Source organism: Microtus oregoni, unplaced genomic scaffold (assembly GCF_018167655.1).
Source record: "Microtus oregoni isolate MIOR12 unplaced genomic scaffold, Mior012 000017F_ref0000208, whole genome shotgun sequence".
Classification (NCBI taxonomy): Eukaryota; Metazoa; Chordata; class Mammalia; order Rodentia; family Cricetidae; genus Microtus; species Microtus oregoni.
In genome coordinates, this window is record NW_024543076.1 from 37997857 (window position 1) to 38025118 (window position 27262).

General features: G+C 37.1%; 1 protein-coding gene across 2 annotated transcripts in view; it reads left to right on the forward strand.

Moving 5' to 3' along the window:
* Pkia (cAMP-dependent protein kinase inhibitor alpha) overlaps positions 1 to 26093 on the forward strand; it is an 86875-nt gene extending 60782 nt beyond the window's left edge. For both annotated transcript variants that reach the window (XM_041667585.1, XM_041667586.1), the window contains 2 exons: positions 19015 to 19192; positions 22328 to 26093. In XM_041667585.1, coding sequence (XP_041523519.1) covers positions 19042 to 19192; positions 22328 to 22407 — 231 coding nt within the window. In that variant the 5' untranslated portion in view covers positions 19015 to 19041 and the 3' untranslated portion in view covers positions 22408 to 26093. The remainder of the gene's footprint in view (positions 1 to 19014; positions 19193 to 22327) is intronic.
* The last annotated feature ends 1169 nt before the right edge of the window (positions 26094 to 27262 follow it).

The following is a 27262-nucleotide window of genomic DNA, read 5'->3' on the forward strand; positions in this document are numbered from 1 at the left end:
AGAGATAGAGAGGGACATTTTATACTCATAACAGGAACAATTCGTCAGGATGAAGTCTCAATCCTGAATATCTATGCCCCTAATATAAAAGCACCCATGTACGTAAAAGAAACATTACTAAAACTCCAGGCCGCCATCAAACCGCACACACTAATAGTAGGAGACTTCAACACTCCTCTCTCACCAATGGACAGGTCAATCAAACAGAAACCTAACAGAGATATGAGAATTAATGGAGGTAATCAATCAATTGGACTTAACAGACATCTATAGAATATTCCACCCAAATAGGAAAGAATATACCTTCTTCTCTGCAGCTCAGGGAACCTTCTAGAAAATTGAACACATAGTCGATAACAAAGCAAACTTCCACAGTTACAAAAAAATATTAGTAACCACCTGTGTCTTATCAGATCACCATGGATTAAAGTTAGAATTCAACAACAATGCTACCCCCAGAAAGCCTACAAACTCATGGAAACTGAACAGTCAACTACTGAACCATAACTGGATTAAGAAAGAAAAAAAGAAAGAAATTAAAGTCTTCCTTGAATTCAATGAAAATAAAGAAACAACATACTCAAACTTATGGGATACTATGAAAGCAGTCCTAAGAGGAAGTTCATAGCACTAAATGCCCACTTATAGAAAACAGAGAAAGCACATATTGGAGACTTAACAGCCTACCTGAAAGCTCTAGAAAAAAAAAAAAGAAGCAGACTCACCTAGGAGGAGTAGAAGACTGGAAATAATCAAACTGAGGGCTGAAATCAACAAAATAGAAACACAGAAAACAATCTGAAGAATCAATGAAACAAAAACCTGGTTCCTGGAGAAAATCAACAAGATTGATAAACCCCGATCATACGACAAAAGCATTTGTTCAACTATGTTCATAGCAGTATTATTTGTAAAAGCCAGATCCTGGAAACAACCTAGATGCCCTTCAATGGAAGAATGGATGAAGAAAGTGTGGAATATATACACATTAGAGTACTACGCAGCAGTAAAAAACAATGACTTCTCGAATTTTGCATGCAAATGGATGGAAATAGAAAACACTATCCTGAGTGAGGTAACCCAGACCCAAAAAGATGAACATGGCATGTACTCACTCATCATTGGTTTCTAGCCATAAATAAAGGTCACGGAATCTATAATTGGTGAGCCTAAAGAAGTTAAATAAGAATGTGAAGCCAAGGAAAAACATATAGTTATCCTCTTGGCTATGGGATGTAGACAAAATTGCCGGGGAGAAAATCGGGATCTTGGGGGTGGGGTGGAATAGGGGTAAGGGGAGATGGGGAGAGAAAAGGGAGGAGGAGAGGATGGGGGGAACTTGGGGAAACGGGATGATTGGGATAAAGGAAAGTTGGATACGGGAGCAGGGAAGCACAATTCTTAGTCAAGTCTCTTAGGGTTGGCAAGAGACTTGAACCTGGAGTGGCTCCCTGGAGCCCAAGGCGATGTCCCCATTTAGTTCCTTGGGCAGCTGAGGATAGGGAACCTGAAATGACCCTATCCTATAGCAATACTGACGAATATCTTGCATATCACCATAGAACCTTCATCTGGTGATGGATGGAGGTAGAGACAGAGACCCACACTGGAGCACTGGACTGAGCTCCCAAGGTCCCAATGAGGAGCGGAAGGAGGGAGAAGATGAGCAAGGAAGTCAGGACCACGAGGGGTGCACCCACCCACTGAGACAGTGGGGCTGATCTTTTGGGAGCCCACCAAGGCCAGCTGGACTGTGACTGAAAAAGCATGGGATAAAACAGGACTCTCTGAACATGGCGAACAATGAGGGCTGATGAGAAGCCAAGGACAATGGCAGGGGGTGTTGTTCCTACTTCATTTTCTGGCTTTGTGGGAGCCTAGCCAGTTTGGATGTTCACCTTCCTAGACATGGATGGAGGGGGGAGGACCTTGGACTTTCCACAGGGCAGGGAACCCTGACTGCTCTTTGTACTGGAGAGGGAGGGGGAGAGGAGTGGGGGGAGGGGGGAAAGGGTGGGAGGAGGGGGAGGGAAATGGGAGACTGGGAGTAGGCGGAAACTTTTTTTTTCCTTTTCTCAATAAAAAAAAATTAAAAAAAATAAAAACCAATTATGAACAACAAAAAAAAAATAGGATCTTTGCATTTTATCAGGTAAATGGTTTATATTTTTCTATGTAAATTGATAAGAAACAAACAGACATAAAATATATGAGACCATGCATATGTGTTTTCATAGCATGTATATACATAATCTCAAAGATCTGTCTGTTAAGAGAGTCTTAAAGCTTCTTCCCCACAGCAATGACCACATGTAATACCCCAATCTTGGTTTCTAAATACAACCCTCCATTTAGGAGAAGCAGGGAACTTTAAGGAAATGGCTGATTCAAGGCAGATAAAGGAAAATATAAAATGATCCTAAAGACCCATAGGCTATGTTAAAGTAACTTGAAAATATCAAAGCCTATAAAACATATTGACCACACTGAACTATGTTCACCAAATAAGACATGATCAAGACAGACCTCAAAATAAGTAATGGAAAATTCTAATCAACTTCCATTGAAAGTCTACACTGAGATAAGTAATGGAGTTAATTGTAATATTGATATTTATATAAAAACATGGGGATGTTCTATCGGGAACTCACCAAGGCCAGCTGGACTGGGTCTGAAAAAGCATGAGATAAAACTGGACTCCCTGAACATAGCAGACAATGAGGACTGCTGAGAAGTCAAGAACAATGGCACTGGGTTTTGATCCTACTGCATGTACTGGCTTTGTGGGAGCCTAGGCTGTTTGGGTGCTCACCTTACTAGACCTGGAAGGAGGTGGGAGGTCCTTGGACTCCCCACAGGGCAGGGAACCCTGATTGCTCTTCCTGCTGATGAGGGAGGGGCAGTTGAGTGGGGGAAGGAAGTGGGAGGCGGTGGCGGGGAGGAGACAGAAATCTTTAATAAATAAATAAATAATAAAACATAAATAAAAAAAATATAAACACTCGTTGCTCTTAAAAAAATTATTAATGATGAAGAAACAATAATTTTGTTTCTTCAAACAAAAGTGAGAAAGGCAGGTGAATTTACTAATGTTAATATGCAAATAAGGTAAACTCAAAGGTTTGCCAATATCATATGCTAAAGATTTCATGGTATAAATGCAGTTTCACACTGCGACATTTTCTGTATCCACGCATTGATAAATTCAAACTGTGATTTACAAACATCACTGACCTGTGATCTTGAAAGGTTTCAGGATCAAGCTACCCAAAAGAAGCCAAAAAAGGTTTCCATATTAAAGAGAATTTGCAAAAAGATGTTAAATGCTGCATCTGCATCTTGAGATGATCCTTTTGATGGGCATGGGTGCCATTGGATTAAATGATAACCCTTAACGAAGGATGCTTGGATCACATCATGATACTACCAATGAGTCCTGTGAGCATTCTGAATTCCATGATTTTATTTTGTTGTATATTCATAGGAAACAATAAAGTATTTAGAATAGACAGGGATTAATATTGCTAATTTACTGTTAACTGTTTGGGAAACAAGTTACTTTTTACTTTTAATTAATTTTTTTATTTATTTGATGGTTTTTGAAAAACTGTCAGCAACAATAAATCCCTAAGTTTGGCTAAAGTTCCTCTGGACCCTGGGAATGCTAAACACTATTGACAGTGACTTCAGGTTCTGGTGTAGCCCTGCGTGTGTCCTGTTGACACTCGATCATCCTGGCATTGTTTCATCTCAGCATTTACATGTATTTTCTTCTAATGGTATTTTATTTTGCTTTGCTTTTGTTTTGTTGACTATCTACAAAATGATGTAGTTGTCTCTACTGCAAGAAAACCAACTAGATTCATAAGAAGAAAAGTAAATATCTGTAGAATTTGTAAATATTTATTGACATTTGGATAAGAATTAGTGGAGAGGCTGGGCAGTGGTGGCGCACACCTTTAATCCCAACACTTGGGAGGCAGAAGCAGGTGGATCTCTGTGAGTTCGAGACCAGCCTGGTCTACAAGAGCTAGTTCCAGGACAGGCTCCAAAACAACAGAGAAACCCTGTCTCGAAAAACCAAAAAAAAAAAAAAAAAAAAAGAGGAGTAGAAGAGTTAATGGAGATAAAATTAAGAAGGAAAACAAATCATAAGGAATTCGCTCAGTAACCCAGAATAATCGAACATGTCTGTCAATTGATAAAGTATCCAATGTCCCTACAGAAATATGAGTTTTTGAATTGTGTTTGGCACCAGGTCAAGAAACTACTGAGAAATCAGCAAGTATTCAATGTGTGTGTGAGAGAGATCATGCATGTATATATACACACATATATGCATAAACTATAAACATGCACATATATATGTATGTATACTATTGAAAAATAAGAAACTATTTGATGTCTGTGTACATGTATGCATGATACACATATATTACACAATACATGCATATGTATGTATAATATTGAGAAATCAGCAAATATTTAATCTTTGTGTGCGTGGATACATACATATACACATAAATACATATACTACACACACGGGTGTGTCTAGCTTTTAATCCATTCTTAAATCAAGGCATAAAATAAGTGAGAAAAACTTTTCAATTCTCTGAAACCTGGACAACTATTAGTTAAAACAAATCTGCTGTCCTACTAGCCTACAGCTGGTTATAAATAGCAGTGAGACCTGAGAAACCCTGGCGTGCCAAATGGGCCTTCTAAATATAACTACCCTTCCTCCAAAGGCTTTGAAAAGAATGCTATCTTTTGTGAAAACATGGCCTTTATAAAGGGCATATGGAGGCAAAGGTCAGAGTCTGTGAGACCTAGAAAATATTTGAAATATTTGCTTTGTCTGGGAACCCGTATTTTGGAGGCATAAAAACTAAAGACAGATTAAATTAATTTTTGTTACTCAGTATCAAATGATACATAAGCAATAATGACACCTAAGCCCATGTTTTGTAATCCATGGAACTCGGCATAACATAGACAGCAAAGACAACTCATTTCCAGTATTCACCAGCAAGAAGGGTCCCACATCTGTGCTTGTTCTTCTTGCCACATTCAGAGGAATGATTTCATCTGACAACCTTCTCCATAACCAGTTTTCTAAATGGTACTTCCTTGTACAATTCACTTCTGAAATTCTAAATACATTTTTAAAATATATGAGAGCTTTTCCTTTCTCTAAATGATTCTGTCTGGAGTTTGACTGTTGGAACTCCTATGCAGCACAAGCACAGGAACACATTACAGTGAAGGAACCAAGAGTGGAGGATAGTAAGTTGGGCAGCATTGATGCCTGCCTTAGGAGAGCAGAGAGAGGGAAGAAAACAGAAACTTAATGTGCTAAAAAAAAAAAATCCAATTAGATGTTCATCAGTACAATATAACCTATCTTAAGTTAAATTGCAGAGAGATTTCTGCTGTTGGTATTGACACAGAGTAGAGAGGAAACACAGAGTCGAGACTTATGTACATTCCTATTTCACGTTACTATTCTAAAACTTTCTACAAGGCCCACTTTTCATAAAAAAGGTCCATTTTTAACTGTTTCCATTTGTCTGTACATTAATAAATGGATAAATAAGAAGATAAACTAAAAGTCATGTTTATACTTCTCCACAACACTTGAAAACACTGAAGATTATGTTCATGCATACATGCGTGTTTGTGTGTAGGTGTTCGTGTATCTACCCTTGTCATAAAATTGTGGAAAATGTTATTCTGCCTTTGCAGTCAGTGAAATACAGCTCTCATTTAAAAATTATCCTAATTCTGTCAGAGACACCAGATTTGATAGTGACTTCTGCCATTGGTAAATGGATAAGCGTCCTGGGTGATTTCTGTGCCGTCCATATGAACACTTTCCCTTACACACTTAGATGGAAGCACAGCAAAGCATGCAGGATTCTAATATTAACTTGAAACATGTTTTGCTGTGAGTTATTCTTCAGGTGTTTATTCCATGTGCCTGTAGAGTCCGTGTTATGGAAAATATTAATGTTGGTGTGAATTAAAAATGCTGTGAGACTCGCTATATAACACTGTAAGCCTGGAAGGTATGACAAGCACCAGGCCTTCTGGTTATCAGTTAAATGCATTTTGACAAAACATTGTATAAATCAGATGAGACAATCTCAAATTATGATGGGGAAGTAAAAAATCATCACTTAGAATATGTGTCAAAGAAGTTTATACTACAATATAAAAGATTAGGAACTTTTAGATTTTGGTATTTATTTTGTATCTATCGTCAGTTTAACAAAGTAAATATTATAATTTGTCTCTCAATATAAATCTTTTTATATTACTGATATAATGGTTTTATGCTTATGTTTTATATTTTGTTTAGTGAAATAGCTCATTTGAAAGTATCATTTGAACTGGGCACACGTCCATAATCCCAGTACTTGGGAGGTAGAGGTAGGAACACTGGTTCTTTGTTGCTTTCTGCTATGCTGTGTGTCACAGTAAAGCTGGGCTGGACTACTGATGATCTTGTAGTGATAAGGGAAGGAGAAAGAGAGATACCAAGATAGACACATAGAAAGACAGAGCATCTGCTGATTTACATATCAGTATCTGATCTAATGGACACATTTCCCAAGGCCACATTAATATTTTTAAATTTTTTATTTACTTTAATATTTTCTTAATTTAAAAGTAGTTTAGTTAATTCTGCTGTTCTTCAGCAAACCCTCTTCCCTCCATTCCTTTCACACTAACTTAGACAATGTATTAGCATTCAGAAAGTCTAGTATATAAAAAAAAGCCTTGAAATAACACATAGCAAATGTGTATCGATATTGTGTGTATATGTCATTAAAAGGACTTTAGAAATATAGCAGTAGTCGGTGAAGTGAACCAGTTCATCATACTCTTGAGTAACAAATGGAGATCATAACACTGTATAGAAAGTAGCATCTGCGAGGCAGATAATTGGCAGGGATCATACACATATTTAAAATATGCTAAGTACAGTCACAGCAAGTGTTATTTTGAGCTGAAAAGAGGTTCATTGGGTTGTATAAACACAATTTCAATTGGAATTTTCAGATATCATCCAAAAAGAACTTGCCTGCAGAAGGAGCTCATATTGGTGTGTGTGAAATGTGTGTGGTTTAGTTAATGCATTTCCACTCATTCAGAAAGATGTAGCATTGTGACATCATGAAGAGCCATTCTTAGACTTTTCAGACTGCTGTTTCTTTTCCATTTACCAAATAATGCCATCTGCTTATTTATCCCAGTTAGAGCTCTAGACACACTCCAAGATTTTCATCCCAGATCCCTCGAATTTCAACCATCCCACTCTGGCAGGCACTAATCATTCCTTCTGTGCAGATGCCTCGTCGGTGTGCCTCTGCTCCCTCATCCTCAGTGCCTAGCGGCTCTGCCTCAGGCAGATTGAAGGAAACTGCTCTAGTGGGGAGCCGGGATCTGCTGAAGCATTTTCCCCAAAAATGGACTAAAGCTCATTATCATCATCATCATTATTATGAACACAAACAATACATATTTAGTTGTTATGATAATCCAAAACAGGTAAATATCACCAGCTTCATATTAGAATAAATTGATCAACATAACCAGGTCCTTTCTGTCTTTAGTTCTCTTTCGGTTATATTACCTACAAACACATCTTTAATATCTGACTCCAATCACCCTTCATTTTCTCTTTTTCTGTTTTTCTTTTTTTAAGCCTTTCTTAGTCACAGACAATTTTACTTTTGTAAACTATATAACATATGTTATTAACATTTACCAAATTAAAAGCTAATATTATTTGTAAGTAACTGTGGTGCCTACTTTTATGTCAACTTGATTCAAACTAGAATTTCATCAGTAGGGAAAATGCCTCTACAATATTGTATTGTAGTCAAGCCTGTAGGGCATTTTCTTAATTTGTGCCTAATGAAAGTGGGCTCAGCTTATTGTGGGTGAAGCCACCCCTGGGTTGGAGGTCCCTGGTTCTATAAGGAAGTGGATATAAGTAGCCCTTATCCATGATTCTGCATCAGCTCCTACTTCCAGGTTCCTGCCCTGTGGAGTTCTCAAAGGTGGACTATCTTATAGAAATATAAGCCAAATCAATCTTTTCCTCTCCGACTTGATTTTCAGTTATGGTATTTTATCACAGCAATAGTAATCTAAGGGAGTAACCAACATGGCATGGGAAGCAACTGGCATCCCATTTGATGAACTGCATTAATATCAGTTTTGAAACTGTAAATATTTTCTCACTTTTGCAAGTTTATAATTTTGGAATTATTTTCTCAGATATTACTCAGAACTTTTTATAGATCCTACTCAAAATCATTGTATAGTCATTGTTAGTTGTGTTTTAATTCCCTTAAAGCTAAACAACCTTCACAGTGAGGCATCTTGAATATAAAGAGCATCCTCAAATGATTAGATATGTGGGGTTGGGCTAAGAAGATTTTGTAGACCAAACATAGAAATCAAAAAGAACATAGTGGCTCCAATTAGCATGTGTAATCAAATGATATGATTGAAAAGTCATTTTCTATAGCCATTTTATTTTACTTATTTGTTATGTATACAATAGTCTATCTGTGTGTATGCCTGCAGGCCAGAAGAGGGCACCAGACATTATTACAGATGGTTGTGAGCCACCATATGGTTGCTGGGAGTTGAACTCAGGACCTTTGGAAGAGCAGGCAAAGCTCTTAACCACTGAGCCATTTCTCCAGCCCCGAAAAAGCCATTTTAATTTAAGCACATTTTTTCCATACCACAAGAGGGTGCAGGACCTCAGGACAGACAGCCGAGAGCCACCCTGTCTCCACTGGGAATCAAACCCTTGCAGGCAGTGCTCTTAACCGCTGAGCCATCTCTCCACTCTCTATAGCCATTTAAAAGACAATCAATTGTGAAATAATGTCTGTCCCAGTAAAGTATGGAAATAGCTACATATTTATAAAGAAATACTAAAGCAGATGCTAAATATAAAATTGAATAAGCTTTGCTTCATATGTCCCAAAAGCATTATTGGAAAATGATCACTACTGACTGTGTGGCTTAAGAATTCCAATCTGTTATTTCAGCATAAGAATACCATGTTGATAGCATTGTTAAGGAGTGTGGATTACCATTGTGCACTTTCCAGCGTACCTGCTATTCCTTTTGAGTTTTCTGTATTCCTCAGTACTCACTTTCATAAACTTCACAGCTATTTTGTTGTTCTTTGTTTGTTTGTTTTTTTGAGACAGGGTGTCTCGGTGTAACAGCCCTAGCTGTCCTGGAACTAGCTCTTATAGATAAGGTTGGCCTTGAACTCAGAGAGATCCACCTGCCTCTGACTCCTGACTACTGGGATTAAAGGTATGTGCCACCACCGTCTGGATAACTATTTTGTTATTCTTGTGTTCATTATTATAAATTGGATCAGATAAATAAACATTTGACTCCTCTTGTGAGCTTAAAACTGAAAAAGTAAATAATTCATTTTTAAAAATGTGTCAGTGTTATAATCTATTTTTCATTTTTTCTTCTTCTTTATTTATTTATTAAAAATTTCCAAATCCTCCAATTCTTCCCCCCCTCCCCTTCCCTCTCCAGTCCTAAGAGAAGTCTGGGTACCCTGCCCTGTGGGAAGTCCTGCTCTATCCAGGTCTAGGAAGGTGTGCATCCAAACAGACTAGGCTCCCAAAAAGTCAGTACATGCAGTAGAATCAAATCCCAGTGCCATTATCATTGGCTTCTCAGTCAGCCCCCATTGTCCGCCACATTCAGAGAGTTTGGTTTGATCACATGCTCATTCAGTCCCAGTCCAACTGGCTTTGGTGAGCTCCCATTAGATCAGGCACACCATCTCTGTTGGTGGACGCACCCCTGGCAGTCCTGACTTCCTTCCTCATGTTCTTCCTCCTTCTGCTCCTTATTTGGAAATTAGAAGCTCAGTCCAGTGCTCCAATGTGGGTCTCTGTCTCTATCTTCTCCATCCATCGCCGGATGGAGGTTCATATTCATCTTTTTGGGTCTGGGTTATCTCACTCAGTAAAGTGTTTTCTATTTCTATCCATTTGCATGCAAAATTCAAGATGTCATTGTTTTTTACCGCTGAGTAGAACTCTAAAGTGTATATGTGCCACATCTTCTTTATCCATTCTTCCATTGAGAGGTACCTAGGTTGTTTCCAGGTTCTGGCTATTACAAATAGTGCTGCTATGAACTTAGTTGAACAAATGCTTTTGTAGTATGATTGGGCATCTCTTGGGTATATTCCCAAGAGTGGAATTGCTGGATCCTGAAGTAGGTTGACTCCCAGTTTTCCAAGAAACCGCCATACTGATTTCCAAAGTGGTTGCACAAGTTTGCATTCTCACCAACAATGGATGAGTGTTCCCCTTACTCCACATCCTCTCCAGCATAGGTTATCATTGGTGTTTTTGATTTTCACCATTCTGACAGGTGTAAGATGGTATCTCAAAGTTGTTTTGACTTGCTTTTCCCTGATTGTTAAGGAAGTTGAACATGATTTTAAGTATCTTTTGGCCATTTGAACTTCTTCTGAGGAGAATTCTCTGTTCAGTTCAATACCCCATTTTTTAATTGGGTTATTCAGAATTTTAATGTCTAGTCTCTTGAGTTCTTTATATATTTTGTGGATTTTTTATTTATTGTGCGTGTGTGTGTGTGCGTGTGTGTGTGTGTGTGTGTGTGTGTGTGTGTGTGTGTGTGTGAGTGTCAGAGGACAGCTTGTGGACTAGTTTCTCTCCTTCCACCACATGGATCCAGGAGTAGAGTTCAGGTAAAACTTAGGCTTGGTGGCAAGATACATTGAGCCATCTGGATGGCCCCTGTTTTTTCAAGAGCTAAACATTTATCTGAAATACATAGGGGGGGAAATATCTTAGTTTTATGAGAAAAGTATCTATTTTAAAAGTATCTTTAGTCCTCAAAATAATACAGAGCCGGTGAAGGAAGTACAAGGCCTTAAGAGAGATTTACATAAGGAGTAGCATTACTAGCCCATGGCTCTGAAAGCTGTTAGGATTTTGAAGTGGGTAAATCCTGGTTTTCATTCTTATGCCTGTATTTCCTCTGCGTTTGTAAGATATTAGAGAAATTAATTAATCTGTCTGATTTAGTTTCTTCATTCATAATGTACATTGAATATTACTTATATAAAAGCCATCAGTATTTCAGACTCTACCATTTCAGCAGTGATATCACAGAGATTCTATGATAGTCTTTACAATACTCAGTGGATGATGTAGAAATTCCCAAAATAAGGACAAAATAAATCATTGGAAGTCGCCAGCTCTATTTTACAAAAGACTAGCCATTTGCAAGATGACTTCTCTCCCATGGTGCAACTGGGACAATTACTGTTTATCATGCTGGAAGATGCACACTTGTAGTGTGGTCTTGCTTTGCAGTTCTCCCTTTACCTACCAGGTACTTTCTGATGTGTGAACCTGTAATCATATATTTTCCCTTACAACATTAGTTGAAAAAATATTTGATAAAAAATAAAAATCTTAAAAACATAACCATGAATACAATGAACTAAATTCAGTTTGCTAGGGATTGGTCAGTGCTTTCTGGTGCCGAGATTATTGTTTAAATTCTCTGTTGTAAGGGGACCATACAAAGAGAGCTACTCATGGATAGCTGTTCATGTGTTCTAGAGAAAATGGAATTGAAGAAACTAATATGGGAGGACCTCTTAAAGCTTTCTGACTTAAGAAACATTTAAACAACAGAAATTGTCGTTAGTAGTAATGGCAAAGGGGGAGTATTAACTGAGTGAATGTATTTATGAGTAGTCTTGAAGCCACTGGATCCCTAAATAGAGGGAAAGTAGTTCCCAAAATAGATAGGGCCCTGGTTTTATTAAGAGTTGTAGGCAATACTCTTATTTAAACTTTTGATTGGCAAAACATTATGAAGTTAGTCTTGATAAAAAATAATTAAGAAGTTATTAAATAGAAATAAAATCAACCAGCTTAAGAATCTATAAAAAAAACAGCATAAGATATAGTCACAGAAGCAAAACCTAAGTTGATGGTTATACTCATGTTGACAAGGTAAAATGGGAAAAGTACTTGTGGCTTTGAATTAATCAAACGAGTGACATGAACTTGCCTGGGACCCATGTTTTACCACACTTCAGTTAATATTTTTTAAATGTATTTGACAAATAATAAAGTATTAATTTTATTGAGTCTCTGTTTTAGCATTCACTACTTTTCAGTATTTCATATGCTAAAACTGGGAGTCTCATGAAGCACTTTTGTCCTGTACCAAAATGCTTGCTTATCTCCTGTAAATTTGTAACTGTTCAGTAAAAAACCTAAACCGGCCCATTGTGTAATTGGTCACCATTCCTGGGAGCATCTATATGAAGCCAGCTCTGGTTATTTGAGTTTCAATATTTTACAAAGGTTTCCTTGAAAATGAATAATGGTGATGGAAGAGGGTCAGATGTCTATTGGTTAATAAAGAAACTGCCTTGGCCCTTTTGATAGGACAGCAGCTTAGATAGGCGGAGTAGACAGAACAGAATGCTGGGAAGAAGGCAGTGAAGTTAGTCGCCATGATTCTCCTCTCCAAGGCAGACACAGGTTAAGAATCTTCTAATAATCTGGTGCTACACAGATTATTAGAAATGGGTTAATCAAGATGTGAGAATTAGCCAATAAGATGCTAGAATTAATGGGCCAAGCAGTGTTTAAAAGAATACAGTTTCTGTATAGTTATTTCAGTAAAGCTAGTCATGCAGGAGCTGGGCAGTGGGAAGCAGCCCGCAGCTCCTTACTGCATAATGGGACTTGTGACTGCAATATCTAAGCTTTCAAATGAAAATGATAATTTTTGGAAAATGTAGTCTCTGGTCCCATGAAGCTCTAAGTTTTCATTTCTGAAATCTTTATGATGATACAGGTGGCATCAATAACAATTTTATATTGCATAATTGAAAATCATTTGGAAAATTTGCCTGACTCAATACCCAGTGAACCAATATATGTCAAGTGAGTGATTCCTGGCATTGTGTGTGTGCATGCACACATGTGCTTGCAAGGACAGAAGAGCCATTCATGCCGCAGACAGAGAACACACATTAGTCGACAAGGTGGAAAGCATTTTGATCGTTTTATAGTCTACAGTATAAAAAATTCTACAATTATCTGAAAAGGCTATTAAAACTCTCTTCACTTTCCAGCCTACATAAAAGTCTCAATGAGGGCCAGATTTTCTTCAAGTAATCCAACATATTGCAGCAGATGTAATGCAGAAGCAGCTGTCTCCTATTAAGCCAGACATTTAGAAAAGTCAGAGTTACAAATGTAAAACTATAAAGAATTCCTGTCATCAATTTCTTTTGCTTTCAAAAACATATTTCCTTTCCAATACAAATGTTTATGTAAATATGTAATAAGGTTATTGATATCTCTCAGTGAACTAGAAAATACTTAAATTTGGCCACTCCTTTCATTTTGCACATGGCAAATGTTGGTAGATTTGTTCCACATAAATGTTAGGTCATCGGCATTCTTGGTCGCTTTTCATAATGCATGGAAATCTTAGACAACAAACACTGATGTGTATCAAGCTCTGAACACACTGGAAATTGCTCAGGGTTTTTGCAACTGCACATGATTTCATTATTTTAACACAAATATTTTGCCATTGCATTTAAAGAGTGGAGCAAGAAGAATTTTTTTGTTTCTTACATTTTAACTTTTGTAAAATAAATAAATAAATAAATCCTATTGTTCACATTAGAGAGAAGTCTTCAGTGTTTGCTGGAGGCAGTCTCTCCATTCTTCCTCCAAGTCTGTGAGTCTCATTTCATGTGTCCCATTTAGAGAAGTAAAATTAGCATGCTCTCCAGTCACCATTTGGCTCATGACTCAATGTCACTATAAAAATCATCTTAGCAGCTTCATAGGCTCTGGTTCTTCTCCACTTGAAGAGAGGAGGCGTAAGTACATGTCATTATGGGACGCTTGAGCTTTGCCTAAGTCTGTAAGTGCTGCTGGAGTAAAGCCTGGCTGATTTCCATAAATAATATATTAGAAGAATAATGGGCATATCATAGGAAAGGGCCCAAACCTATCAGGTATGTTAGTTCAGAACTTTGTCTTACTATTTAGCATTTCCTAATCATTTGCTTTGTAGTGAGGGAGGGGCTTGCTCAAGCTGTGGGGAGCATGTTTATTCATTATTGTAAATTTTGATTGAATCGCCTTAAGTGTCATTTTCTTGAATTTAAACTTTAAAATTTAATCTAACATTGGATAGCTCAAGATTTAATAAATAAGGTATCTTCCCCCAACTAAAGACTTAATTATTAATTTATGTTTGTATAACTGGGTACAAAAACCCACCATATCCCTTGTCTATGTCTAATAAATTATCATTAGTTAATTTTAGAAAATTCTAAATATAGCAACACAAATAGGGACTAAAGCCTATTATAACTATATTTTCAACAGTTTTTCTTTATTTTATGCAGTCAGAACATATTCAAATTACTCCTCTGCTAAACCTCTGTCAGCTGCTGGTGTTTATTGATGATGTTTTCACGCCTTCCTTCCTCCCTCCCTCCCTCTCTCTCCCTCCCTCCCTTCCTTCTTACTTTTCTTTTCTGGGTATCTGTTATTTACAATTTTTTGATGACAATTCTCTGGAATTTCATAAGAAAAGTTTGTTTTCCTTGATATAATATGCTTGTTGTTTCTCTGAATATTTTGTAGCTGAATAAATAAATAGACATATACCTAGATACTTGCTTTAGAGGAAAAGCCATTGTATATGTGAAATCAAACACATTTAAGAACCTAAGAGTAGTACTAAAAGTTATATTAATGGAAAGACATACATAGAATTCAAGGCAACAATGAATTTTGTTCAAAAATATTATTGCATTCCTTTTACATTGCATGTATTTATCTTATCATAAATCTATTGTTGATCTAAATAAAGTATTTTAAAAGCATTAATTTCCTATTAATAGTTAATATAATAATTAAGAAGGCAACGGTAATTAAATACTTAATATTTAGTTTACAACTTTAGATGTGTAGAGTGTGTGCATATAAATAATATCAGAAATGTTTAAGAGGAGGGTCTTGTACTGGAATTTTGTTTACCTTGAGTGTTCTCACTTTGGTAATTCAATCCAAATGCAATCTGTATGCGACCATTTGAAGACAAGCACAATACCCCCTTATAATGCCCATGCCCATTTGTCTCAGAATATGCTAAGAGTGCACTAAATGAAAGGGTCACAGTTGTCAGTTCTGCTCACATGGTAGGCTAGTTCAGCTTCTTTTAAATTATACCCTCCCATGGAAAACATAACCTCTATTCTCTGCTTCATCTTTGATACTTCAGATCTCTATTAAATCAGCAGGAGAGTGAGATAAACCAACCCCACATGTGTCATTATGCAGAGAAAACCAGTTATGTGAAAAAGCCTTGGACATGTTTAATACTGACTTTCAAGCCATCGTTCTGTATATGATTTAGGGGTCACTTAAAATATGAGGTATTTTTAACTAAAAATAAGCTATTGTTTTTACCTCTTATTTTCTTTTGCCAGATGATAAAGCCGTTGTGTTCTTTCTTTTAAGTCCATGTTTTGAAATCTATTTTAAAAGGCAATCATTAAGAATAGAAATAACTGTGGCAGATGCTTATTTCTCTAATTTTATTTCTTCTTTAATACTTACAGGTATGTTCACTGGGTTGATATGTTTGTTCAGCTCTATAATCTGAGGTTAATGTAGAAATTTTACATAATGTAGAAATTTTACATCATGTTGCTAATGTTACTCTGTTAATCACAATATATTTGTAGCTAATAGGATTGAATTACTGCAAGGTCAAAACATTATTACTGACTCAGAAGCTGCCTCATAAAATAAAGGGAATGTGCTGGGACATAGGAGCCTATGTTCCAAAAACTTAAGTAACAACGTAAAGATGGGCAGAAGGTTGACTTATATGGTCCTCGGACTCTGTGTATAGGATCGTACAGGTTGGAGTGGGTAGGCATTTAGGATTTGTTAATTTGCCAACATCAGGAAGCAGGGGTATTTTCTGTGGCTGCAATAGAAGCCACAGAAATAAAAGACATCATTTCTAGTCATATCTTTATTTAAAACTAACTATATGCAAGTCATTATGATAGAAATTGCATATTTAAAAGTAATAACAAAATGTGTATCCTTTTAAATTAGTGTTTTTGTTAACTGGCAAATAAAATAATGGGATTCATACTGACATTTTTATGCATACAGCTTTTTGTTTTTCTCACATTCACTACCCTTCCCATTCCCCCCAACCCCTTTCTTTCTGCCCCTTTTCTCTCCGAAGGATTCTACTTCTGTTATCTCTAATTTTCATTCCACAGCTGAGAGAGTATATGCAATGTTTCTTCCACTCCATTAATAAGTTATTGACTTGTTATAGCTTTTCATATGTCTAGAAAGAGAGGTGACCATAAAGCTGTCACTGTCTGAATAGACAAAATCCAGGCTCATGAAGTGCTCTCTGAAGACAGGGAGGGTGGCAAAAAAGAAGATGAATTTGGCCTTGAATTTTGAGGACTCAGTCTGTTTCACCAGGCAAATTTAATTGGGAACCGCCTTCCAGGTGGAGCAACAGATTTGAACAAATGCACTATCACTGATCTCTGAAAAACAGTGTGCTGTATTTTGTGATATATGAAGCATGTACGTGAGTGGTGAAGTAAAATCTGCTAAAGGAGGAGCCATTCAGATAATGGAAAGTCTTAAATGGAATTCTAACCTTCAGAATTTGGAGACTGTGGGTGAGGCTTTAGAAGGTTTTGAGGATGGCTTGAGATTACTCTGGAAGCAGCATTTTAAATAGAGTGAAAATGTAAATGACATAAAAATCAATATTTATTGAGAAATGATTAGATATTGATTTCAAAGGTGAGAGATAAACAAAAACGTGCTATATGGTATATGATGTTACACCAAGTGAATGATGGTATTGGAAATGGAATAAAATAAAACCCATAGCATGTATCAAAAAGGAAGGAAGGAAGGAAGGAAGGAACGGAGGGAAGGAGGAAGAGAAGAAGGGAGGAAAGGAAGGAAGGAAGGAAGGAAGAAAGAAAGAAAGAAAGAAAGAAAGGAAACAATTCACCAGTAAAGACAATACAGAAAGACACTGTTTAGGAGACAAACTTTGATAAAACTTACACCCAAAGCCCTGCATCCTGATGGAGCCATCACTGAAAACAGACTGTGTCTGATATTTAGACTGGAAAGGGCTGGGAATAATTCCCTTAGATCAGACCACAAGGAAAAGTCACCTAGAGGTGAATAAGAGGATCTGTGCAGCTCTGCCTACGGACTAATAATAGTCAGAAATGTCTAGTTGAGCCAATTGGCACAATTTTGTACTTTTCCTGGTAACAGCCATCTGGTAGTGAGTTCAAAGAAAGTGTGCCGGGCTGTTTTCTCAGCATGAAACATAGGTAGGAAGGCAACGATCACAACAGACCAAAAGAACTTCCTCATGCTTAGATGAAGAGACATGAACTGTGGGTAACTGATTCACAAGGCACTGCACCTAGTGAGACTAAAGTTAAAGGTATTGAAGGAATTAAATGGCTACATGGGAAGAATTGAGAGGAAAGGCCAGGGAAATGTGGTAATAGTCAAAGAAGGGAATTTCCAAATCCAGGATTTCAGAAATGAGGAAGTGTTGAGTACCGTTGTAACCATCCTCTTACATGAAGCACATTAATTATCACATTATCTACTGCACTTCTTTACTAATTAATAATTAAGAGCAATATGGTTAAAGGCTTCTCTGTGATTCACTCCATGATTGAACAGTAGAACAACAGCCACAGCCTAGTTACTTTGCTGGGAGAAAATCTGTGGCATAGACAACTGATAAAGTTGGCCCATGCGTTCATTGTTTTCCAATTATAGGTTCTGATGCTTTGAAGATGTAGCAAAGCATCAAAGTCATTCCATATTACGTAAGAAGGCATACATCTTGTAGCTGGAAAAGTAAAAAAAGAGGAAAAGGAGGACCCAGGGCCCTAAGACTTCCTTCAAGGCTATGCTTTCTATGATCTTACTGTATTTTATTAGACCTCACATTCGAGAGATTCCACCACCTCCAACAGTAACATGGCCAGTGACTTAAGTGTCTGTAAGAGATATGTATATTGGTTAACTGTTATGAGCTACTTAAACTTGCTGAAACAGCTTTCTGGGAATGAGAATAGCTCCATTTTCCCAGACACAAAGTGTCTAGAACTCCCTATCATAGAACAGGCTGGTCTCCTACCTCTTTGATATGGAGAAAGGAAGACAGCAAACAGCTAATTATAGTTAAATATGTTGCATGTGTATGTTTTTAGGGATGACCAATTGGTATTAGAAATTCAGGGGCTTTGCTTTTTCATTGGCTTTGGTTTTCTGTAATTGTATCCATTCCTTGCAAAAGGAAGTTTCCCTGATGAGATGGGAGAACTACATTTATACATCTGTGAGTATAAGTGTAAACATTTATAATGTAGTTAAGGATTATTCTGGTTTAATAACGTGGCAGTCAGAGAGATGTCAGTTTACTGCCAAAGCATATGCCAATATTGCACCCTTAAGGTGTTTCTGTCATGCTGGTCTTTCCTGTGGTTTTATGGAAATGTTTCAAAAAAGAATCAAAACCTAAACAATTGTTTCTCATTCATTTTATAAGCCATTCATTTAATAGTAATGTTTTTCTGTTAAATGCTCACCACTGATTGAGCTGGAGAGATGGCTGAGAGGTTAAGAGCATTGCCTGCTCTTCCAAAGGTCCTGAGTTCAATTCCCAGCAACCACATGGTGGCTCACAACCATCTGTAATGGGGGTCTGGTACCCTCTTCTGGCCTGCAGGCATACACACAGAAAGAATATTGTATATATAATATTAAAAAATACTCACCACTGATTATCATTACATTCACCTATTAATTTTTCCTTTTTCCTTTGTAGTCCCTGATATGTGGATATTTGTTAGCAATGACTGATGTGGAAACTACATATGCAGATTTTATTGCTTCAGGAAGAACAGGTAGAAGAAATGCAATACATGATATCCTGGTTTCCTCTGCAAGTGGCAACAGCAATGAATTAGCCTTGAAATTAGCAGGTCTTGATATCAACAAGACAGGTGAGTCACTCAATATATACCTCTTTAGGAACATGGAATGATCTGGCATTTCCCTACATGAGATAAGAACACACACACAATAGTGATGATGATGACGATGACGATGATGATGATGATGATGAAATAATGATGATGATGGTGGTAGTGATGATGATGATGGTGGTGGTGATGATGATGATGGTGATGATGGTGATGATGATGATGGTGGTGTGGTGATGATGATGGTGGTGGTGGTGGTGGTGATAGTAATAATAAAATAAAACCATAAGTAAAAGCAAAAAAATCTTCTTTTGAAATCAGATGGCACAGTTCAGACAAGATGAAGTGCCTGATCAGCTCCTTAATCCTTCCTTTCTTCAGTGACTTCTCTTGGAAGGATTCCCTACACACATTCAAAAATTAAAACACTTCATTGAAAAAAAGTCACTATCTACAAAAGCTTTGAAATTCCTCATGGAGAAACTTAAATGGCTATGACTCCTGCCATGGATAACACTGGTGATCTCCTACATTTCAAACATACTTAAAAAGATTCTCATTGTGGGTGTGTATTATGCACTCCAAAGGGAGTATAGGATCTGACTCCAATCCCCCCTGCCTCTCTCCTCCTTGATTCACGCTATGAGCAGATTTCTCCCACCATGTACTCCCTACCATTGCTGCCCAAAGCACTAAGATCAATAAATGATGAATCCAGAATCCCCCCCACCAAAAGAAGATTCTCAATGGAGTCAGACAGACCTTAATTCAAAGATGTATTATAAGGAATTGGCTCCTGTGACTATGAAGACTTGAATCTTATTCCCTTAAAGACTAGGATGTTAAAGCCTTGATATCTAAAGTAACATTATTGTTAGACTTTTAAGAGTATAATTTTCTGGAAGGCCCTTGGGTCATTGAAGGGATGCACTCCAAAGGGAGTATAGGATCTGACTCCAATCCCCCCTGCCTCTCTCCTCCTTGATTCACGCTATGAGCAGATTTCTCCCACCATGTACTCCCTACCATTGCTGCCCAAAGCACTAAGATCAATAAATGATGAATCCAGAATCCCCCCCACCAAAAGAAGATTCTCAATGGAGTCAGACAGACCTTAATTCAAAGAACCATTCCGAAAGAGGTGCCCTAGAACCATTTTTATTGAGAATGGAAATAAAATGTTTGTTATGTTAGTGTTTCTTGGATAAAAACGATTTTTAAATTTTCATGATTGAATGGTTTTGAGAAAAACTGTGGTTTAGTATTTATCCAAGTCACTTGATTTTATTGGTGAAAATGAAAAAATATTTTAGTGCAAGGAAATATTTAATAGCCTTAATTCTAAGTATTAAAGTAAGTTCTTTAATATCTCCTCCATCCATAGTTTCTTTAAATTCATAAAAAAGACTTGCACAAAATAATCATTAAATATGAAAGTAATTCAAAATCAAAGAACCACAGTGTTCTATACATAAAAATAACCTGCAATTTCTGATTCTGTAACATTCAGTAAGCCTTCACTCTAAGAATATATGTGTGAAAACTTTCAGATTGTTGGAAAATGTGTGAGGTTATGGTGTGATTTGAAAAAGGAAGAATGTCATGTGATTACTAAAGGTCAGTATATCATAGACACCCCTTCAATTTTTGATTAATGACAAACGTTGACATCATGACTTTGGCTGCGAGAACATGCATATTCTAGGGCTCATTGCTTCCTTGGCATTATTGTATGTACTTAACTCTCAAAGCAATTTGGAATTAGACTATAGGGCATTATTTCATTTTACTGTTATAAGATGAGTAAATATATATTTTTTGTGGTTTAGAATTTTGCCAATTTCTTTTCATAGATTTGTATTTTAGTTTTTACATAAACATTCAATTTTAAATGACTGCATGAATTTCAAGAAGCCTTAATATTGGGACTTTTGATCCAAGGAGTATTTTCTTATGTTTTGCTTGTCATTGAGAATTACTAGCTTCAAGACTTTTTTTATGCAGGAGAACATATTAAATAATATAAGTAAGTTTAATAGTAGTGAGATTTATGTTCATAAATACAAAAAGTAATATGTAAGTCTACACTAAATACATTATAATTATATAATTTGAAAAATATTCAAATATATTGCTGGTCATAGCATATCTTCTTTTCTAAACAACTCTGCACTCTATTTCTAATTATCTAAGCCCTTGCAAATATTTTAGTTTCTCTTCAAATCATTAAGTCTCAAAAGAGGCAAGCTGTTAACAGCCCTGACTTTACCATTCTCCATGCAAAAAAGAAATGTGAATTATCAACATGAAATTCGAAGCTACAGAACATGCCATTCATAACAGTAACTTTAATACCTCTGAGGATTTGGAGGGACATCCTTCATCAGTTTTGTCTCTGTTTTCTTATAATATATATTTAGCAATATCATTGCTCCTGATAAGTTAACAAGAACCATTTCACAATGTCTGTTTGCAGTGTAATGTTAAATGCCAACCAATTTCTTCAAACATAGAATCCCCACCCACCCTCATAGGAGTAGGGGTCCTCATTGTAATAATGCGGTCACTTTCATCTTTCAACATTCTCCTCTCTGTCATCTGTCTGGGTCTGACTCCCTTCCTTTGATTAGGACAGATCAGAGACCAGTAAACTCTTGGACAAAAGACAAACCAAAAAAAAAAAAAAAAAAAAAAAAAAAAAAACCTTCTATCTTCTATTGTTACTATAAATTTTCAGTTAATAAAACTTTTGAGAAATTAGGTGGGTAATCCTAAAGCTTCATAAATAATAGCAAAGGTAAATTTTAAATATTTCTTCAAATTAGAGGGTCAGGACACAATCCCTGGTCTGGTTTCTATAGACTGTAAAAGCACATTTAATAGTGATCAGCTTGGCCTTGAGATTTCCTTTATCAAAAGCACAGCCAATCATTGACAATTGAATATTTCACAAGTTATTTTTTTCTGACTATTGTGCCAGTGTCACAGAAAGTACCAGGCTCTGAACACTCACACTATTTTCTTGATCATGCACTACCAAGAAAACACACTTGTCTCTATAACCTGTTCAGACTTCCTGGATAGGTCTGACCTCTGCAACATGAGACGCTAAGAGTCAATAAACACAAGCTTCCCGGCTTTCTTTATCTTTTACAGAAGGTGAAGACAATGGACAGAGAAGCTCCACAGAACAAAGTGGGGAAGCCCAAGGAGAAGCCGCCAAATCTGAAAGCTAACAACACTCTGTTCTGACCTTCAACAACACGTGACAATGTGGCGAATCTCCTGGCATTGCTCGGATGTATTTGCTGTCATGAGTGAAAGAGAGGAGAAGAAAATGGCTGCGCTGTGTGGCCAGAAGCAGTTCGCTGCCATGTTAAAAGTGGGGGCGGAGCCTGTGTCTGCAGACAGCCGTTTCCCTACCTCTGTCATTAGCAATGGTTGAAATCACCTGGCCTGTGCTTGGATCTCGTTTTCTGTATGGGTCTTTTCACTTGACCATATAATGAAATGCTTGTAGAGAGTAGCACCGACCTCGCTGATGATTCCTGTAGCATCTGGCCCCTCATGATGTCAGAGGATTTAATTGTGTCTAATTGAAAACGGTTGGCTGAACCCCAGAGTTTAACTATCTCTGGTTGGAGTATTCACCCAGTAAAAGAACCATCCAGAGAGCACTGTTAGCATTGTGTCCCTGTGTGTTAGTGCTGTGTTATTCACACCGTTTTGTATCGTACAGTATACCTGCTCAGCACTGCCCTTTGACTGCTTGTGTAAAACAAATGATGTACATTACTGTGAATTTTTATACCACTCATTTTTTAAAGGGCTGCCTTTTTCATTTCCCATAGTGTTGTGGCATGCACGGGGAAGAACATACTTTTGTAAACACTACTCTCCCATGATAACTGTGTGCTGACGACTAAGTCCACCAGACTCACCAAGACCCCTTTGCTAATTATACAGGCATTTGGAAATATCCATTAATGTGAATATTGCCTGAGTTCAGTCTTCTCGGTCTCTGCACAGACAAGAATTTTATCAATATTGATTTTATTTCTAAATAAGATGTTCTTTCAGCTAATATTTTGAGTTTTCATAAGAATTTTAGAAATTGAGGAAGTAGAAAAAGAAAGCCAGATAATACTAAGAACTGGAATGACCATGCTCTGTGGGTCAGTTTTCTTATGCTGATGTGTGCCACTGTTTAAATCCGGAGGCTGGCTTATGAGGAACGTTCTCTCCACCCAACCCTTGAGGATCAGGCCTAGACGTGGAGCCCTTGTGCTGTGTCCCACCATGTCCTTTTTCAGCCCTTTCATATCCAGATGTTATTATGCACTTTTTAATGTTTGTAAACTTTTACTAATAATTAGTGTGAATTGCATTCTGATACAGAAATTATCACCTAACCACACTTTTACTGATGCTGTTGGTGGCCTATGGTGTGTTTTGACATCGTGACTCTTGTACGGAAAATTTCTGTGACCTGTGTAACCCTTCTGGTCAGTATTATGAAGCCAACTGTCTATGATAATAAATAAGGATTCAGTAAGATGCCCAGGGCTCATGAATTGTGGGATAAATAACAGGAAGCCTTTGCAACAAACAATCCCCTAAGTGCGCTGGAGGGCATAGCCACAGTTCCGGATTAAGTAGAGAGCAGTGCTTCAACAGGCAGTCTGTGGGGCTGACAGGACCTCCGCCTGTCTGTAATCACTCACAAAATGGAAGATCATAGCCTGCTCACATCTTCCTGTACAGTGCATTTTTACAGACTGGGAGTACATGAGTATCTTTAGTTCCCAACTGAATATTTTCCAGAAAAACAAGAAATGTCAAGTATGTCTTTCTGGATATAGAACAGCAAATAGATTAAGTGTGGGAGTCCTTGTTTTGGTCTAACTCGTTGGAGGCTAGTTAGGAGTGAAATAAACCTACTTAGTGATAGACTCAAACATGTGAGCAGAAGCTTCCAGGCCTGTTTAGACAATCTTTGATTATCTAAAACATTCAATAGTTTTCAACGTCCTTGTTTAATTATCCTTATAGCTTTCTTGTGAATATGAAGTTCATTCTTAACGTTGTGGAATTCCAAACTGATTTCACGTGCGTTTTGTAAAATTTAAAAGCAGTGCTGAGTCTACGTGGAAGGTTTATATACCTGTGTGATATATTACTATTAATGCATGTGGTGCCATGCTTGTCTTCAAATATATAAGAAGTGCTAAATGGAAAAGTCATATGGAGCCTTTGATTTTGTTTGGCCTCTTACTACTACTTTGTAATACTGTATTTAAACCCAGAGGTATTCTCAATCTGGGAAGGAAAAAAAAAAAAACATTCTCAAGCTCCCAAACTGTATCAATTTTTTTGGCAAAAGTGCATAAAATCTTCAAATTTTTATTTAATATCTGTTACTTGCAAGTAAGTAATAATACATAGGGAATGAGTCTGTAACGACAGATGGAAGAGTGGGCAACCCAAACAAGTGATTGTTAACTACCCCAACTGAGTCACTTCGAAACCCTTTCTTTCAACAATTCGAATGCACCATTTAGAGTTCAATCTTTCTCCCTGTTCACACACTGGGAAGTGAACATGAATAAGGACTAATTTTTGCAAGATTAGAAAGCTATTTTGATCCCGTGTTTATCAACAGAACTTTGGTTCCACATGTCACAAAATTAAAGCTAATTACACAATATATTTCTCTGTGTGGAAAGGGTCAGTGATGCCCTCATTCAGCTGTGTTTTACGGAAAAGCACAGTGAGTTCCAGAAGGGACTTGTCTCTCTTGTGAATGGCAGATGGGTCAATGGCACATGTGGCTAAGCCCACCTTTTCTTTTGTTTTAGGTTTTCTTTAAATATTCAATTAAAGCTTATTTTGAGAGTTTACTTCTGGCATATGAGTCAAAAATTTGCATAGGTTTATGTTATGAATGTGTATCAACATTCTATGGTTTTTTATTGAATTACCAAGAAACATAAAGATTTTGGTTTTGATACATTAACGATGAGTGAGAAGTTGTTTAATTTACCTGTTCTCAACTGAGAGCATCCTATGTCAATGCTTGCTCATCCCGAGTTCACAGAAGTGCTCTCTGTGCTGTAAAAAGAATCATGACATTCATTTTTCTGGAAATCCTAACACAGTACTCCACTGTTGCCCTACCACTGAGCCTTCCTTGGACGTGGCAGCAAGGCACCATTTTAGAAAATAAATAGCATTTCTATTTCTTCACAGAGAAATAACACAGGAAAAAAGATGTAACTGATGGGCAGCAGGTTTCTGAGTTAAACCTGCAGTAGTAAGGAGAAAATGTGTTAAATGAAAAAGAATAAAGGATACATAATTGACGATGTCTTAGAAACCCGGCATTGTTCTTTGACTGAAGAATGACAGCCTTGGAAGTCATTTGTGAGCTTCTATGACTTTTGTATTTAGCAATGTTGCATGCTCACACAATTGATATTAAAATCAGCACTTGTTTTCTGAAATGTAGTCTATCAAGAGTGTTTATTTACTATCTACTATACACATGGTGCTAGAGAAAGGTTGTAAAAGAGAAACTCAAGCCTAAGGCATCTGTGGTGCATGGCCCCAGCCTCTTAGTTTCGATTCCCTGTCCTTTACTGTAGAAAATTCTATTCCATTCTACTGTAGAAGCTCAGCACCTTCAATGTTCCCTCTACCATAACCATCCCTCTCTCAGATCCGAAATGCCATCATACCTCTGCTTCTTACTTGGTTATTGGAAGGATTTTGAACATGCTGAAAGATGTTAAAACATTCTACAGTAAGTACTCTCTCTCTCTCTCTCTCTCACACACACACACACACACACACACACACACACAGAGAGAGAGAGAGAGAGAGAGAGAGAGAGAGAGAGAGAGAGGATCCGTTAGTTATACTCCCTTTCCCTAAATTAAATTTTACATGATTTTTGGTAACTTTCTTCTCTCCCACCCACACTCTGATCATGTGAGAAGTAGAAGTTCAAGGCCTGAGACATCATCCACATTGCCCTTCTACAATAAGGATTTCCGATGAGTCAGCAATGACAAACATTATTACAGACACCTCTTGTCACTGTGTTGTCGATGGCATTTGGTGTTAGAAGCTATTTGAATAGACCTTCCTTTATCTGTATACTATTTCCTTTTAGTTACAATACTTTCATCACATGCAGGTAGAAAAGACCAAGAAGAAAACAACATGAGACTCAAATAAAATTAGCCACCCATCAGGCAGGATCTGGTCTCCAGCACAAAGGGACTTGTAAATATTCAAATTTGTCTTCCTCAAGCTACTAAAACAGAACACATATGAAACATGCCCCTTGTACTTCTTATGCCTGTCTAATTTATGATATTAGGAGTGGGTATCCTGGCTACTTCCTGGTATAAAATAAAATTACCGCGGTGACCTCACAGTAACTCACTAACTCTGTTTGCACCCTATCTTGTCTCTTTCCGCAAGAAGATGAACATTTCTTCAACAACTTATTCTAGGCAGGATTGCATCATTACTTTTCCTCTTCAGTACCCGCAAATTATTTGTTGTCTTTCTTGCAAATCTGCTCAATTTAATAACCAAAACTTTCCCACCCTTGTCTTTGTTCACCTTTTAGATTATGCTAAAAATTGTCTAGTAATGTGTACTCATTAGCAGTGGCCATCTTGACTCGAGTACAGTATAGGTCTCTGATACCGGAAGGAATGGAAAAGTTTTCTGCTTCCTGTCTAAGATTTATCCCTTCATTTGAGACCATTAATTTTCTCACAGCCTTTATTGAAGACAACCTAATTGTCTTTTTGTTTTTTACTAACTTTATCTTTCCATAAATGTGCTCAAGTTTTCATTCCCCCCCTTTAGATTCACTCTTTATATTTCTCAAAGCTATGACTTCTCTTCCATGCTTTCTTGCATCTCCTTCTCATCCCTTATCCATCTGCTATCTGCAGCATTTCTCACCACCAATAACTCCCAGATAATCAGTTGTCATGAAGTCAGAAATTTCTGAAATGTAGAAATTAAGGAAGTAATATTAAGTCCAAGAACAATCATAAAAAGTGTATTTAT